Source organism: Mytilus trossulus, unplaced genomic scaffold (genome assembly GCF_036588685.1).
Source record: "Mytilus trossulus isolate FHL-02 unplaced genomic scaffold, PNRI_Mtr1.1.1.hap1 h1tg001329l__unscaffolded, whole genome shotgun sequence".
In the NCBI taxonomy this organism is placed as follows: domain Eukaryota; kingdom Metazoa; phylum Mollusca; class Bivalvia; order Mytilida; family Mytilidae; genus Mytilus; species Mytilus trossulus.
The window spans coordinates 1-19,132 of NW_026963769.1; the positions used below are offsets into that span (position 1 = coordinate 1).

Sequence of the window (19,132 nt, forward strand, 5' to 3'; positions counted from 1 at the left end):
GTCTGGGTACTTAAACGTATAGACGTCCCCGTCTCATATTTTGAACCACCACATGTATAACCATCCTCCAAACCACACATATACTAAACATCATAATGCTACCCATACCACATCTACGAAGTGTCAGTACCAAATGCAAGCCTCAAAACCAAAGTGCCGTTGACTGGAAAACTCCCCACGCCATAGTCGGACTAACCTCACCATTAGTCAAAGAGTCCCCACAACTACGTGCATTCCATGAAACCCAGTTAGTAAATAAAACACTCTTCCATACACCCTATCTGCAATAGTGTATGAGTTTCAGTAGTATTCTCGAAGTTGCACTAGGAAGAACACAGTCCCACATAAAATTGTTACCACTAGGCCAATAAATGGCCCAACATCATAATCCTTCAAACGCATTCTCTTATGGGCTTGAGTTACGAATAACCCCCTCCTAATTAAAAGACCTGTCTCGAACAGCCTTGTCGACGACGGGTTTGGCGTGCGGATCCCTGGAGGGGGTCATCGCATCCCTAGTTCACACGAGGGTCTTAAGGCATTATGGAAGAAAGTCCAAAAAAAAGAAAAGAAGAACATTACTTCAGACAGAATAAAAAGGGCAACTCCATCACGAAATCTCTTGATTACGAAGCGAGTATGAAACCCAATATCTCCCTCACGAATTAAGTCTCGCCATCATCTAAAAGTTCTCAATAGTATACACCCCAACCTCATTCCTATTAATAGAAATCTGGGAGTTCGATGCAGTCACAAAATTAACCCTACCGCTATTCCGTTTGCCGAGATAGCCACAAAAAAGGGCCACGGACTTGGACCTGGTACATAGTAACGAGAATAAGGATTACGATTCATTGTTTAGGGTATAAACATAAACATAAAGTTCAGCGGTATCCAATGAGCCGCCAGAACAAAAACATCACAAACTCTTCTCAAGTTTAAGGACTCCCTGTGTGACACCCCCTTCCCGTGACAACAACTTCCATATAGGTATAGTCTAAAACATGCCCTAATAAAGCTTATCAGACCCAGGATAAGCAGGAACACTCCACTTATTCACCCTCCCACGCCGAAAACGAGGATTTCCCCAAATAAGTTTAGACTAGGAGGGGCTGCTATGTTGCTTGATCTTAACAGGAAACACATTAAGACTAGACTTGGGCAGGACTAACAAGCCCCCTTTATTTATTACTAGCAGACGCGAGTGCCTCATCTTATAGATAGCATTCACATACCTGAACAAACCTGATGAACACAACCCATGCCCGATCATAATAATAATGGCCCCCACTACCCCTAATACCGTGTTGCTAAGCACTCCTAATAGCACAAGCCTCATATGCGCTACAGAGGAATATGCTACCAAACATTTTAGGTCCACTTGCCGTACACACGCTAATCCTGCGTAGACACCTCCTGCCAAGTTCACCACTAGTAGCAGCACAAAAAAAACGCTTCTAAGCCTTATTTGTATAACTATTATAAATCGAAGCAGCCCGTACCCTCCTAATTTTAGTACCACCCCGGCCAATAGCATCGAACCGGCTACTGGGGCCTCTACGTGAGCCTTAGGTAGTCACAGGTGAAATGGATATATTGGTAGCTTGATAAGAAACCCTAGAATGTATAGCCATCACAATCTCATTCCCCTTTTTTTTACTAGCCTTACCACAGAACTTATCCTCCTCCTCAACCCTCTAATATAGAGTTCTCTTACCCCCCATAAGAAAAAAAGAGATCCGAACACCGTATAGATTACTATATACCCCCCTGCCTGTAAACGCTCTGGCTGATAGCCTCAGCCTACAATTAATAACAACAGAGGGGCTAGCACACTTTCAAAAAAAAAAAAAAAAAGAAAGAACCTCCTCACCCTGAATCTTATCACTAAAATTAGGCTGATTCTGATAATTATTAAATTAAATCTTGCTTTCCGGTGGATCTTAACCCTCCTTAGGTAGGAAAGAATTGCTACAAATAGAGTTAGTGTAACCATTAACCCTATTACAAAGTCTGTGGTGTACAACCCGTTCAACTCTACCCCCCCTATCGCGACTCTTGTGGCGCCCATACTTAGAATAGTTAGAACGCTTAACCCAATGACACTCATATTTAGGTTTTTTATAATAATCAATGCAATAAGTCTAATTGCCAACCTTTTAACCATAAGTAAGACAGACTTTATCTGACACATTCAGTGTAAATGAATTATACTAGTTTATATTATCTTACATACACCCTAACTAGAACTACTACACACACACTAGCCATAAGTATGACACATAGAAGAACAGTCCAACACAAACTCATTAACTTATCATAACGTAAACGAGGTAAAGAAGCACGAATAACCACAAAGAAGACCGCAAAAGCCATCATAAAGACCCCCGATCAACGCTTCATTTCCCCCGAAAAATATCGCCGCCCTTATAACCCTTCTGAGAAGAATACTAGAGTACTCCGCAATAAATATAACTGCAAACCCCCCTCCGCTGTACTCCACGTTGTATCCTGACACTAATTCCGACTCTCCTTCCACAAAATCAAATGGCGCCCGATTAGTTTCAGCTAGCATACACAGCATTCAGACAACTATAACTACGCACAAAGGAAAAAAGAAAAAAAAGGACCTTTGTTGGAACACCCTAATTTCTTGAAACATAAACACACCCGAGCACAGCACCACACAAAAGAAGATAAATCCTATAGGGATCTCATAAGAAATTCTTTGCGCCATCGCACGAACTGCACCTAGCAAAGAGTATTTAGAGTTAGAAGCCCATCCGGATATTATTACCCCGTAAACCCTGACTCTAGTAATAACTATAAACAGAATCACCCCGAAAACATAAAACACTTCAGCCGACTTATACGGGTATAAAAGCCATCCAAGTAAACTGATAGTTAATATTAGTGCAGGAGCCAAAATGAAGGGCCCTACGTTAGCACGTGTAGGCACAATAAACTCTTTACATAACAACTTACCTGCGTCACTAAAAGGCTGCAAGATCCCTATATAACTCACCTTGGATGGACCCTTTCGGATTATAATGATAGCCAAAATTTTACGTTCCAACAAAGTATAGAAGCCCACAGCGAGAAGCACCCCTACAAAAGGGATAACACCAACAACCACGCCTACTCAGTCCACCAGTGCAGCCTTAGTCGACCCCAAGGGAGTAAAAGAGTCCGCTGACACTTGACAAAGGCTTAATAGGATAGAGGCTCCAAAGAAAACAGCTACTCTCCTTAGAGTCTTAAATAGACACTCGACACTAACCATAATGAGACTGGGCTTAGCTTTGTAATTCACACACAAACAAGAGTATATCTTATAAGACGAGCTTAAATCGTATGCATTAGGTCTGCCAGCTTGTGCCATGAAAGCAAGTATATATACTTATGAATTGATCCTAAATCAAACGCATTAGCTCTGCCAGCTCTCACAAAGATAAGAGCCACTACTCACGGCGCCTTAGGGGCATGAGCCCTATATCCTAATATTAGACCACCTTATCACTAAAAGCTACTTGCCCATTGTACAAGTTCATTAAATTAAAAGTTTAACGCTTCTTAAAAGCTTTAGCTTATTTTTTATTTTAGTTAAGAGCTTCCAACCATATGACAAAATATTTCTCAGGAATAAACTCAATCACAATCGGTATAAATCTATGGTTAACCCCGCAAATTTCAGAACACTGCCCGTAAATAATTCTACACTGGGAAGCTTTTATAGGAAGCCGATTAATTCGACCTGGGATGGCATCTACTTTAATTAGTAACTTAGGGAGTGCAAACGAATGGAGCACATCAGACCTTCTTACAAAAGCAGTTATTTGCACATCTGCTGGAGCCACCATCCGGTTATCAACATCCAACAAACGATACCCTCCTTTTCTAAATGTCTCCTGCTGGTCTTCTATGTAAGAATCAATTGTATAACACGAAATTCTTTCAGCGCTTTCTCTAGAGCTTGGAGTGTCTAAATTGCGACAAAATTCGTAAGATCAGTACCATTGTTTCCCAATCGCCTTAAAAATTTCACCGGGGCCGTTTTACTTCTTCTATATAATATAGGTTAATTATAGAAGGAAACCACAACCCTACTAACATCAACATTGGCACAATAGTCCATCAAAATTCTAATCGTTGACGGTTCAAGAAATGGCGATAAGAAAATTTAGTAAGAAGGATTACGCATCCTATATATATAACAAAGACCAACACAGCCACTGCTACTATCATCACAAAACCATGGTACCGGAACAGGTCTTTCCCTAGTTCCCCATGGACAATATCACCAAAATATCGACTCCCGTAAAAAGACATATTTATATTTTTCTACACTTATTAGCCCACTCACGTGCGCTACTTTCGCGATTTACTAATTTTAATAACTTGAAATAAGCTAAAAACTTAAACCATTTCAGGTCTACAGGACGACTCCTACAGAATTTAGGGTATTCAAGCAGCTTGTCCCACACCCACAAAGAAAGAGGGTTTAATAACAACCTAGAGAAATAAATGACTGAAAGACACTGCCCCAAAATGATATAAGGCTCCCGCACTGGGCGAGCACCAATCCATGTTAACCTAATAAACCTACCAACCAACACTCAAAACACTACTTGATTAAACGGGTAAAAACATAAACTTCGATACTTACCTCTGTGAAGACTAGGAATTAGGTATAATACTACAATCGACAAAAACATAACATATACCCCCCCCGCTTTATGAGGAATTGAACGAAGGATTGCATAAGCAAACATAAAATACCACTCAGGCTGAACATGGATTGGCGTTTTTATAGGATTAGCAGGCCAATAGTTTAAATGATTCCCTAACAGCTCAGGATCCACACACACTAAATATATAAAAAAGAACCTAAAGCAAACATAACCAAAAAGATCTTTAATAGTATAGAAGGGGTGGAAGGGCACACACATAGTACCTCTTTCAATACCCAAAGGGTTATTACTCCCTTTCTCATGTAAAAAAAACAGGTGTAAAAAAACAACCGCCACTATCACAAACGGTAAGAGAAAGTGTAAAGTATAAAACCGCTTTAGAGTTGCATTACACACGGTCCAACCCCCTCATACATAGCGGAGCATACTCTCTCCTACTACGGGGATCACTCTAAGTATATTAGTAATAACAGTAGCCCCCCAATATGACATTTGCCCCCAAGGCAAAGTGTAACCGAGGAAAGCCTCCGCCATAGTTAACAAAAACAAATGCACCCCAAAATACCACACTGTCTTATCTAAATAAGACCCATAATACAGCCCACGAGCAATGTGCGCATAAATACAGATAAAAAACATAGAGGACCCATTTGCATGAATATTACGCAACATTCATCCTTTTTCCACATTACGCATAATATGTACTACAGAATCGAATGCCATGTCTTCATGAGCAGTATAATGAGTTGACAATAAAAGACCCCTTAGAAGTTGGATAATTAGGCACAAGCCTAGTATAGAGCCAAACCTTCACCAAGCGTTTAAGTTTACAGGACAAGGCAAATCATAGAACCTGTCATTCATAATCTTCACCAACTTATTAGTACTTCGTCACGGACCAACCCTCTTAGGCGTGTTAATATTATTCACAGTATTGTTACCAACCATCTCATAAGAAAGGCCTACACCTTGTTTATGAGTTTACAGCTCACCACCTCTTCCTCGGCCACCTCATGAATTTTTGTTATATATACAGGCACAAACCCCCCGCACACCGCATTTTTTTATGAGTACACATAAGCTTGGACCCCCCTTTTTACACCTCTGAAGACACCCAAAGTGTTAAGTGTCCAACTTTGTTTTTGCTCCATTTTTACTTTATTTTTAATTAGACTTAAAGCGACCAACAACTTACGCTTCAAAAATTTTTTTATTTTTAAGATACACGCCTCGTTTTCGAACCGAAAACCACATGAGCAACCAGAGCTGGGGTAAATGAGGAAATAAACGTCTCAAATCCCCATTATCCTACAGCTTACAATTAGCTATAGAGCCCAAGTAACTTAGAATTTAAGGGTCAAATTCACCACTTTCTCTGCCAATAATTAGGTTGAATCTCATGTGGTCCTGAAGAATGCTTACTCCCCGCAAAGGCTTTGTAGCCTTTCAAGCATACACTAAAACCAAGTTAATTAGGTGTAAGGAGACCCGTATTGACCAGTTTTTAAATAGACCATAACAGCCTAACAATAAACGAATTAACTGTAATTTTGCTTATCTTATGGATTATTTTAATAAATTATAACTATTAATACACCAATAAACTTTAACTATGAGCATTAATAACTACTGACCCCGTCTTTACTAACATCAGGAACACTGTCTTCTTCACTTACAACCACATTTCTCTGCTCGACTGGCTGACAGACATTAGCTGGGACTTCAGGCTCCACAACAGCTATTTGTTCTTCTAAAGGAACATAGCCACCCTCAGCATGGGGGCCCCCTTCCTCCTGATTATCAGGAACAACTTCAGCGACACCATTCACAACAGCATCTCCAACAGCTGAAATAGTTTCAGGTAATGGGAGCACCCTAACAGTGTCACCCCCTCCGCCCTGACATAAGTCCCCTCCTCCAACGTCTATTCTAAACACTCAGTTTTTATATGAAAAAAAACCATCTCACACACCCCTTAACAGTAAGCCTTTTTTTGCAGCAAACCCCTGCCTAAGCCACTCTCATACAGCCTCTCTAGTGCCCAACACATTCAACAATCTATCACTAAGCAACACACTCATTTACATAAAAAGAACCCTTTTTATAAGTTAATCAGCCTATTATACAATATTATTTATGTCATTACAGATCCGTCACAAAGTATTGCTTTAGCTAAAAACTCGCTCGCTTAAAAGAGACCTTAAAGCTATGCATAAGCTTTTGGGTTAACAAACCCAAAAACTTCAATTAAAATAAAGCTTCGCAGGGTCTTGTTGCTCTTCTTTTACACACAGGCCTCTTCGCTTTACCCTTATGCAAGAAGTACTAAAATTTATTTGCCCCACTTTACTTCAAGTAAGCTTTTTATGAGGCAATCGTGTGCATTTCTTTAGAAAGATAAATTCTAAAAAACCTCAGTGAGATGAGCCTAAAACTAATTAACTCCTCTTAAATTGTTTATAAAGAAAAGCTTTAACTTTTTCTTTAGGAATCAAAGTCCTACGTACTATAATACTTCTTTATAACACCTCAGAGCAATAAACTACTTTTGAGCTTAGCTTCATCAAAGCAACTGGGCCATCCCCCCACGTACAACTAAGCTAGGAAGAATTTGTAGCTCTCAGTTATATTAACATTAGCAACTAAACACAACTTAAGAGACAGGCTATCTGGCTTGAGAATAAGAATCTTATACCCTAAGCAAATTACTGGGATTTTCAATTAACAGCTCAACATTCTAGCTTAATTTATTCACCCAGCGTACACTAATTTCATTAAAATTTTTGCCCAGAAGGCAAATATAGTAATTATTGCTATGTAACCATCCTATAACCAGCACATTTAACAGCCTAACGCCACGTTTATTTACATAAAAAGGCCCTATACAATATTGTCTATAGCACTCAGATCTGTGACAGAACATTGCTTTGCTTAAAAACCTTTTATACGAAACTAACTCACTTAAAAGGGACCTCAGGACCAGACATAAACTTCATCACTTGTAGTCTTTGTAAGTTTATAACCCACCTAACCCCCTTTTAGGCGTGTTAATATTACATACTATTGTTAACACTTACTTTTTAAGACGCTCACAACCTTGTTTACAAGCTCACGCTTCTACGTTTCACAATTTTATTTAGCTTCATTTTGTTGCTGCACACCACATTTTTGTCACCTCTATTTAACCTGCTTTCCTATTTCCTCCCCTCCAGATCAGCCCCCCCAGGCATTAGTGTGTCATTTTGATTTTATTTTATTTTTGATTTACTTTTTTGCTTAGACTTTAAGTGACCCATGAATTACGCTTTGGGAACTTTCATATGACTTGATTTCTATTTATTTTTTGATTTTAAGATACAGATAGTCTAGTTTTCAAACCCCAAAAAATCACATGAGCAACCAAAATTAGGGCAAACGAAAAAAATTAACACCTTAGATCCATTTCTCCTGCAGTTTACAATTAACCACAGGAAGCAAATAGCTTTAGAATTTAGGTTTAAGTTTGTTTTTTTCTACCACTAATTAGGTTAAGTCTCACATGACTCTGAAAAATGCTTACTCACTGTAAAGGGTTCAAAACCTTATCTACAACAGGTTGTAAAGCATAATCTAAAACAAGTTTGGACAGGTATGGGCATTCGCAACTAGATTTTCAATAAAATACACAATGTCAAGTAAAATTAAGTTTTACTTTGACTTATAAGTTATCTTAACTAAGGGCTTTTTACATGCATCAGCAACAGGGTTTCCGTGTAAAAGGACAGGAGAACAGGCCTTGCGGTCACTGTACCGGCCGGTAACAGGAAATGCGGTACACTATAAAACCTCATTCTTAAGGGTTTCCACAGTGTTTGGTTTTTTTTTGTCTGTTACTAGCACAAATCCATTACACACCGCCTTTTTAGAACCCTTGTTTTATTCTTTAGGTGGGTGATTGCTGCTTTTTGGCTGCATTAATAGACTGTTTTATTTTTTACCTAATTTGCAACCCGTTTTAACCCTATTTTTTAATAAAATAGCAATACTAATTTTAACAAGAACCAACGACACGCCCTACCGCCACTAATTGGCCTTCAGCTTCATAAAAGGCAACCCTTTTTATAAACTAATCAGTTTATTGCGTAGCATTATTTAAGCAATGACAGAGCCAGGGCAAAGCGTTGCTTTAGCGAAAAAGTCCTTTCGTACAAAATTAGCTCATTTTTAAAAGAGGATAGAAACTGAACTAGCTCTCACGCCGTTCTGAACTCAGCTCATGTTAGATTTTAAAGGGCGAACAGACCCACCATTAGAAGCTTCTACGCCTCTAGGATATCTAAAGCCAACATCGAGGTCGCAATCTTCCCCTCCAATACCATCTTTCGGGAGAAATTGCGCTGTTATCCCTAGAGTAGCTAGCCACACATATAAAGTTAGGAAATACGAGTTAGATTTATATAATAGTGAAAGACTTATTTTCACTGATCTCCCATCAAAATCGTATAAGAGCCAAAAACTCCAATTAAGATAAAGCTTCATAGGGTCTTGTCGTCCTTCTTTTACATAAAGGCCTCTTCACCTTAAAGTTAGTTTAAATTAAATTTTCAGACACAGCACCTTCTTCGTTAACCCTTTCATACCATCCTTCAATTGAAAGGCAAATTATCGCGCTACCTTAGGACGCTCACGTTAACGCCGCCGTTTACAACAAACATTACTCTAGTTGCACTGGGCAGGGACTACCTTTTACTTACATCAAAAGGAAATGTTTTTGTTAAACAGTCGAGAAGTTTAGTTTGCCGAATTCGTTTAAAAACTTTTATTTAGCCTTTAGTTTTTTAAGGTAAAACAAAATAGTAATACCAAATAAATAATATTTTTACTCGTTTTTATCATAGTCACTGGTCCTACAACCATAGGCTTATTTTAAAGTAAATGAATAACCCAATTAATCTTTTTTCCCCATCTGGTTTTAGTTAAAATACACTAATATCTAATAGCCAGTTTAAAGCCTATAGAAACCCAATTTTTTTTTAACATCAATTTTAGTATTTTTCAGCTTAACCCAAAAAATTTTACCCCTTAAATAGTTAAGGAAAATGCTTACACATCTTTTTAAGCCAACCAGATATCTAAAAGCGCGAATAGTATCTAGCCGCTATTCTTTAGTTTAATTAAATCTCTGCCACGATTTCTTAACTCAAAAAAATAACTCTCTTTTATTCGGGAAAATTAAATTCTTAAACTTGTCTTGAAAAACCCTTATGCAAAAGGTACTAAAATTTATTTATACTATTTTAATTCAAGTGCACTTTTCACAAAACAATTATGCACGTCTCTTTAAAAAAGATAAATTATAAAAAGCCTCAGTAAGAGGAATCTAGAACTGACAATTCTAAGTTATATATTAACTACTTTTAACTTATTTATGAAGAAGAAGATTAACTTTTTCTTTAGGAATCAAAGCCCTACTTACTACAATTTTTCTTTATAACGCTTCGAAGTTCTAAGTGCCAAAAAACTACTTTTGAACTTTGCTTCATCAAAGCAACTGGATCATCCCCCACGTGGCACTAAGCTTAGGCCTAACTAGACTATGGAGAATTTGCAGTTCTCAGTTATATTAACATTAACTACTAAGCACAACTTAAGAGAAATACTATCTGACTTAAGAATGAAAATCTTATGTTTTCCCTAAACTACTTAAGCAAGCCAAAGCAAATTACTGCGATTTTGAATTAACAGCTCAACGTTTTAGCTTAAACTATTTGGCCAGCATACACTAATTTCATTAGAACTTTTGCTTGGAAGGCAAATATAATATTATTTACTATATATGCATATTATAGCCTAGCAGCAACTTCCGTTACTGCTACCTTGTTACGACTTTTCACAGGTTTCCCCGCGAGCGACGGGCGATTAGTACTCATCTGATTGTATTCAGGGTAATTTTATTTTTAACCCTTACTTACAAGTCCTTCTTCAAAGGCAAGTTTTCTTATCTTATTTGTCTACTTAGTTGAGCTACCTTTTAGTAGCTCAATCTTTGAATTATTGCTTAAGTTACATCTGTATCCCAGATTAACCTTGTCATAAGCTGCATGTCAATCTGAATTATTTTTGAAGTTGTGCTACATGGGCATATAGCCAATTCTAGTAGCTGCACCTAACTAAAAGTAACTTACCTTACCGAACTCAGCAAGTAAAATAAGAGTTAGCTTCAGTAATAACCAAAAATTTTACCCGGACACTCACCATATTAGAGTAAACAACCATACACACGCACTAATAAGACAAGGCTCAAATGTAGGTGGGTTATCCTTTAACACCCAGGATCCCCTGTTTTCTATCTCAGACACCGCCTATTTATTTCTCTTTGACAACCAAATGTTTAGTTAAGAGGAACTTTTGTTTTAAACTATGGATAACAGGGTATCTAATCCTGGTTTCACTTCATAGATTCGTTAGAAGCTCACTAAAACTTTAGGAATATAACCACAAAAAACCGTTAACATTACACTGCACCTATAGTTTTTTTATAGTTTTATAACACAACATTGACTCTAACCAATCCGCTTAAATTTATATTCGAACTGAATCTAACCGCGGCTGCTGGCATTCATCAATTGACCCCGAATTTGTCAAAAAGCTGGGTTAAAGTTTCCTTTATTAACCAATTTTCCCCACTGATGTTGAACTTGCACTTAATTTGTTCAAGCCCGCATTTAGAATCATGAGAAGCATTTTGCCCATAAATTTAGGGCCATAATCAAACCCTCCTACAGATTTGACACAAGGTACTAAAGTATCCATCTTCCTCATTTTCAATGAGACGCTTTAATTAAGCTACTGTATCTTCTATTTTAGGTTTATTTTACTCTTCGTAAAGGCACCATGGTTTTTATGCACAAATACGACACCACTAATATTACAAACAGTAACACACCAGCTATTAGGATATATAACCTTAACCCGCTTCTTTCAGCCATGAAACTTAGAAACAAAGACCCGCTAATTTCTCTGTACTCGTAATTCATAAGACCCATAAGGACCGCTCTGGCACAACACCTTCTGACGAGAACCATAAACTCTAGATTAAAACGATACACTTCATTGGGGTAGATCCTTAAAACATACAAGAACAGGACTATTACACCCCTAACGTAAGTTAGGAACAATAAGAACCCTAACAACCTTCTAACCTCCAGTGCAACCTCCACACATGCAATTATAGACCCCCTCAATAGCACTAGCCCTAAAGAAATAGGTTGCTTGGCAATTAAGACAATCGAAAACACAGCCATCAAAATTACACATATGACTATAACTCTCATTATATAAACATAATTAAGCTTACGCCCCCCGCTACCACCAGCCCTCATACTACCAGCTGGTAGGTAAAATAATTTTTCTGAACAATTTCATTCAAACAGCTGAGTTGACCTAGTCCCTTATGGGCACCTTGAGGGCCCAATAGCTCTAGTCAACCTTGATCCAGACTTTGAGCTACCATCCTGGACCCCTTAAAGAAGGCCATTTTTCTGGGGTGGGAGGTTAGCCTCTCTATGAGCCACATTCTCAAAAAGAATCTTAATAGTTTGGCTGACGACCAAGGCTTAGACCCTAATTTTCTAAGCACTCCTCATCACAAAATTAACCCTACAAAGGGAATAAGAAATACTCTGACTCTCTCATATTTCTCAAGAACTACTACAAACCCAAACCTCTCTATTTTCCTCCCTAATACCCCTCCTAAGATAATAGCCCCAATATACAGGCTAAGAAAAGGAGTTTGTATATTTAAGTGCTCATTAATCCGCAAACTTCTGCTATTAACGTAATTAGACCCAAGTATTACTCTAAATACAATCCGTGCCCTATAAAAAGAAGTGAAGATTAAACCTGTTAGCTCTAATAAATAGCACCCATAAGTTATTCTTCTGTCTATCATTCTTAGCTCAATTATTAGGTCTTTAGAGAAAAACCCTCTTATAAACGGGGCCCCTCTCAAGGACACAATTGCAACCGTTATTGCACCCATTCTTACCGGTAATCCTTGCCACAAGCTTCTTAACCCCCGGATATCTTGGATTCTTTGGTTTCTATGAATAACACCCCCTGCGCCTAGAAACAACAAAGCTTTAAATACCGCATGGGTTACTAAATGAAAAAAAGCTACAGACGGAAGAAGGATTGAAATCGAGAATATTATTAACCTTAACTGCCTCAAAGTCGAGAGTGCGATTACCTTTTTTAGGTCAAACGCAAACACAGCCCTTGACCCCGCTAATATTAGAGTAAATAGTCTTAAGACTATAAGTATTTGAGTCACAAAGGGATTAGCTCTGATAATATAAAAAGAGCGAAGAATCAAATAAACCCCAGCTGTCACCAATGTCGAAGAATGCACCAAAGAGGAGACCGGTGTGGGTGCCGCCATGGCAGCAGGTAGCCATGCGCAAAACGGCATTTGTGCGCTTTTAGTTATACCTGCAAGAACTACCACAAACCCTAAATTAACCCATGTCTGCACTGGGTGGTATATATAAATTAACCACCCCCCTTCTCTTAAAAAAATAGAAACTCTAAAAAGTACAAAAACATCCCCAATTCGATTAGTCAAAGCTGTCAACATAGCCGCAGATAACCTCTTATTGTTCTGGTAATAAGCCACTAATAGGAATGAGGTGAGCCCTAGCCCGTCTCAACCAATTAAAAGTATTACTAAATTAGGAACTAAGATTATAAACACTATAGACAGCACAAACAACCATACTAATCCCATAAACCGCTTGTAGTATGGCTCTCCAGCTATATACCACTTGCAGTAGGTTGCTACACTTCCTCTAATTACCAAAACCGTCCCAACAAAGACTATTCTTACGCTATCTAGTAGAACTCTGAAGCTAAATGAGAGACAATTACTCTCTCAAACAGTAACTTCCAATAAATAAGCTTTTCCAAAGGTCCTCCCTCTAAGAATAAATAAGTATCCAATCAGAATCAGTAAAAGTAACCCTAAGTTACTTTTTAATTGTATGATACTATTTTTACGAGCCATCTCTTAGTAACCTTGACATCAAATCGTCTCCGCATAGTCGCATCACCATAACCAGAAGGGCCAAGCAAATTCTGGCTTCGCAAACAGCTAAACATAGAATTAGTAAAATTAACCAAAACTGATTTATTAGAAACACATGGGTTACAAACAATAAGCCTAGTCTTATTATTTCAAGCCCTACAAATAAACACAAAAGGTGTTTGTTTATACGGAAGATTACAAAACAGCCTATACTTATTAAGAAAACTCCTAGGAATTTTATTCAAATCATAGCTTTAAAACACATAGTTTTCTACGACTTACAAGGCCGTCGCTTCAGCAAAGCTTTTAAAACTACCTACCTTCTATGATCCTCCGTATAGAGACACAATAAGACACAAAAAATATAACACTGAATACACGCGATTGCAACTTCAGCGGCTCCAAAAACACCTCCGCCCATTATTAACCCTTTAATACCCCCAACTCCTGTAAGCAGCCTTCTGCTATTTAACCAGCTAACTACTAACTCTCTCCTGCATATAGTTAGAATTACTTTACCAGCTCCCAGATTTAGTGTCAGACGTAAAACTAATGTTAAAGGGCGAAGTATGCCACTAATTAGCTCAACCACTACTATAAAAGGCACAAGGATTAACGGGCAACCTGTTGGAACGAGACTCATCAACCCCTGCTCAAATCTGCATAAAAGACTAGATAAAACTAAACAAGTTCAAATAGACAAAGCAAAGGAGAACCCGAACACAAACTGCCCTCTTACAGGGAAAAAGAATGGAAAGTTTCCAGACAGATTTAGTATCAGAATTATCATGAACAGACCCCTTATTACTAGAGGAAACCCAGATAGCTTTAGTCCCTTTCCGTTCAATCGAATCATCGAATAAGTAAAGGATAGCACCAAACTCCGAAAAGAGCTCGTACTTCTACCCTTAGTGTACACGTCTCTAAATAGCACGGTTATTGGCACTATAGAAGACAGCAACCATAACGGCATAGACAACCAAATTAAGTTATAGCTGTGAGCATCAAATCTAGAAAAAACATCTATTAACATGACTTTAAATTATTGATTACGCGATTTCTTATAAATATAAGTGATACACGTGTTATAAGGGTTAGTTCACACAAATGGCAATTGGCTATAAACATGCTTCCTTCCTGGATAAAGGTCTCGGGTACCTGCTCAGTCTATTTCACCACATAAACCCCCACTAAATACAACCCCTCGCTGGCTTACTAGAGCCTCTCATAGAAGGAACTTAAAATATATTAGAGACCCAAAAGACACAGCGGACCCATAAGAAGACACCCAATGTCAGTGAGCATAAATATCAGCGTAGTCTATATACCGTCGAGGCATTCCTCTTAGGCCTAAGAAATGCTGAGGAAAGAAGGTAGTATTTACCCCCAAAAAATATTGCTATAAAATGGGCTTTCCTCCATTTCTTATTAAAGCATACTCCAACAAAATTTGGCAACCAATGGTTAAGACCACAGAACACCCCAAACACCGCCCCTATTCTTAGCACATAATGGAAATGAGCCACCACATAATATGTGTCGTGTAGAGACACATCCATAGAAGCCCTAGACAGTAAGACCCCTGTTAGCCCTCCCACGGTGAATAAAAACAGAAACCCAGTACTTCAGTAGGCGGCAGGCTTTATTTTGAATTTTCTTCCTGCTATAGTTGCCAGTCATCTGAATACTTTCACCCCTGTTGGAACAGCGATTACTATAGTTGCGGTAGAAAAATAGCCTCGAGTATCAACATTAAGACCTACGGTAAACATGTGGTGAGCCCACACCATACACCCTAACCCTCCAATTCCGATTATTGCGTATACTATCCCAATTAGACCAAAAACCGCTTCTTTTCCAGAGCAATGCATAATTACTTTTGATATCACACCAAAGGCAGGTAGAATAAGAATATACACTTCCGGATGCCCAAAAAATCAAAACAAATGTTGGAACAAAACGGGGTCCCCCCCTCCTGCGGGATCGAAAAAAGTTGTGTTAAAGTTTCGGTCAAACAAGATTATTGTGATGCCCCCTCCTAGAACCGGAATTGAAATAATTAAAAGAACTGCAGTAACTCTAATCCTTAAAACATAAAGCTCCGCTCGTTCTCCTTTCATTTCTAACACTGGCATATTTTTATTGGTCCTAGCAAAGTTAATAGCCCCCACTAGAGAGCTGAGCCCAGCTAGATGTAGTGACACAATAAGAACATCCATCCTAGGGCCCCTATGATAGGGGTACACAGATAAAGGGGGGTAAATAGTTCATCCAGCACCAACTCCTTTATCCGTTCTAAAGGACAGTATTAGTAAATATAGTGCATTAGGAGATAGTCAATAACTTAAGTTGTTTATTCGCGGGTAAATTATATCTTTACCTCCTACTAGCAGAGGAATCAACCAATTACCGAAAGCTCCAATTAAGATAGGTATCACAGCAAAAAAAATTATTATTAAGGCATGCGTTGTAACCACCACATTATAGAATCAATCTCTTTTTAAGAACACTGCTCCAGGATGCCCCAGTTGCATTCGGATCATTAACCTCAACCTTGCTCCAAACAACCCTCCTCAGACTCCGCTATACAGATAAAGGGTTCCAATATCTTTGTGATTTGTTGATCACAGCCATCGACGTCACCAGGACTCCACTTCTCCATAACCCCCTACTTCTTCCTTTTTTAGTATTTTTATCATTTTATTTATCCTTACTTAGAAGCCAATCATCTAGCCTTATTAGCCCTTAGAGCCGCACTAGATTTTAGCCTCTTAATATTTTTTTCCCTATACGCTATAGTAAGATATGCCTTTTCAAACCTTCTATTAGATCCTTGAGAACTTTCATTGGTCCCATACTTCCTTAAGAAGCACTCTCGACGTGAAAACCACAGGTACACACAATACACTTCCAACAGCAAAAGTAAGCCTCTTACAATCACCTCTCATCAAAATTCGTTTCGCATAAATGCCACTTCTAGTATTAACCTACTCATTCCAAAGACCCCTCACGATATTCGTGGTAGAGACCCCCAAACAAGATAAGAAGGAAACCCCTTGAGGACAAAATCCCTAACACTCTCTTACCGTAAAAGAACATGTAGGCAAAAGGTATTAACAGCACTACCTCTACATCAAACACGACGAACAAAACTGCTACTAGAAAGAATCGGATAGAAAAGGGCCTCCGAGCTCTTCCAATAGGCTCAAATCCACACTCATATGGACTGCACTTTTCTCGGTCTAGACCCCGCTTTTCCCTTAGTAGCATAAATAACCCCGTAAACAAAAAAGACACAATGCAGACAAACGCAACTCTTAACCCCATAACCATTCTTCTAGAAAACTTATGGAAGTGTCTTTAGCTCCCAAAGCCAATATTTTATTTTAAACTATATCTAGCTAAAAAAGGGTTGACACCACTAATAGCCCCACAACCTATCGTTCTTAAATTAAACTACTTTTTTATAAGGAAAAATGGTACAAGCCATTTATAACAAAGTTAGCAGCCCTATTATGTTAATTAACTTCCTCACTTAAGAATGAAAACCTAGGCTTAATAATTAGATGCAAACCAATCCTTTTTTTTAAAGTACCATTCTACAAAAAGGAGGTAACAACTACCTATAGTTATGTTTGAAACAAAATATTTTATTTTAAATTACCTTTTTATCATACTTTTGTGGTTTTACCCACTCTTTTTGAGCCGAAATCAAAACGCCCCTGGCCTAAAAGCAGTTTCTAAATAAATCTCACCAAGATCAATGCCCCCCCTGCTAGGTTAGCCCCGATCACTATCCTCCACATAATCTTGAATTCTGCTTTGTTTTTGTCTACTAACCTTTTTATTACTATCCTATAAAAAAAGTCAATGTAGAATTTTAGCCTGATTACTGAACCTATAATACAAGCCACGATTACAGCCCTTCCTCTCATTAGAAACACCAATACTTTCGCTAGAAAGCCAAGGAAAGGAGGCATCCCCATCAGTATCAGTAACCCTATACCCCTCGCGGCTCTACTAATCTGACCGCCCATTCTTGTTTTGTTTATTATTGAGCACCCATAAAAAAACAGCCCTACCGACAGCGAGTAAACTGCAAAATACCCTACAAAGACTACTCTTGACCATGTGAGCCCTAACAGCATTCATGATGTATGCACAAACGACGAGTACGCGCTTATTACTCGTACTGAATTCTGGTTAAGGCCCCCTACTGCCCCAATTCCAGCTATCAATACAATTACTACTCACAACCCCTTAGAGGGTATAATTATTGATAAAAAGACAAGGGGGGCGACTTTTTGCCAAGTTAATATTAACCCTCTTGCTAACCATCTGCTGTTCTTAATAATTGAAGGGACCCACGAATGTAGCGGGAAAACGCCAGATTTTAACACTGTACCCGCCCCCCTTATCACCAGCCCTCTCACTACGTGCTGCTCTATCAAGGTTACAAAACCCACTAGTATCAGAATTGACCCCGTTCTTTGTACCACAAAATATTTTACACAGGGCTCAGGACTATAGTGACCATCAGGGTTTATAATTACAAGAAATCCATACAGATTTAGCTCTAAACCGAGTCACACCCCTACTATCTCTTCTCTTCTAACCCTAAGAATTGTCCCGATCAATATTACCCCTAATCTCACTAATTTTATAGGTCTTACCACAAAGCTTACCATTTCAAGTAAAGGTTACTTATAACACTTGAAAATCATAGGTCTTCTGTCCTTAATTAGACTACTTTACTCAGACTAGTAAGCGCTTGGAATCGCTTTGGTACTTGATTTCAAATCAAAACTGTTTAACTAGTCTGTATGACTCCTATTTTTAACCTTTTAAATGGTCAGGAATCTTATATCAGGACGGAGCATGCTCTTCTTGAATGTACGCATACCACGAAGGCTTTGCGTCTGGGTACTTAAACGTATAGACGTCCCCGTCTCATATTTTGAACCACCACATGTATAACCATCCTCCAAACCACACATATACTAAACATCATAATGCTACCCATACCACATCTACGAAGTGTCAGTACCAAATGCAAGCCTCAAAACCAAAGTGCCGTTGACTGGAAAACTCCCCACGCCATAGTCGGACTAACCTCACCATTAGTCAAAGAGTCCCCACAACTACGTGCATTCCATGAAACCCAGTTAGTAAATAAAACACTCTTCCATACACCCTATCTGCAATAGTGTATGAGTTTCAGTAGTATTCTCGAAGTTGCACTAGGAAGAACACAGTCCCACATAAAATTGTTACCACTAGGCCAATAAATGGCCCAACATCATAATCCTTCAAACGCATTCTCTTATGGGCTTGAGTTACGAATAACCCCCTCCTAATTAAAAGACCTGTCTCGAACAGC

The 19,132-nt window shown here is 38.5% G+C and overlaps 1 protein-coding gene and 2 pseudogenes across 1 annotated transcript; all 3 read right to left on the reverse strand.

Moving 5' to 3' along the window:
* Nucleotides 1-2,223: 2,223 nt before the first annotated feature.
* LOC134704248 (NADH-ubiquinone oxidoreductase chain 1-like) lies at nucleotides 2,224-3,382 on the reverse strand (annotated as a pseudogene).
* Nucleotides 3,383-3,599: 217 nt separating this feature from the next.
* Nucleotides 3,600-4,329, reverse strand: LOC134704249 (cytochrome c oxidase subunit 2-like). Its single transcript, XM_063563545.1, is given in 2 exon segments — nucleotides 3,600-4,037; nucleotides 4,039-4,329. Coding segments are annotated over 2 exon segments (729 nt in total).
* Nucleotides 4,330-14,845: 10,516 nt separating this feature from the next.
* Nucleotides 14,846-16,608, reverse strand: LOC134704251 (cytochrome c oxidase subunit 1-like; annotated as a pseudogene).
* Nucleotides 16,609-19,132: the final 2,524 nt, after the last annotated feature.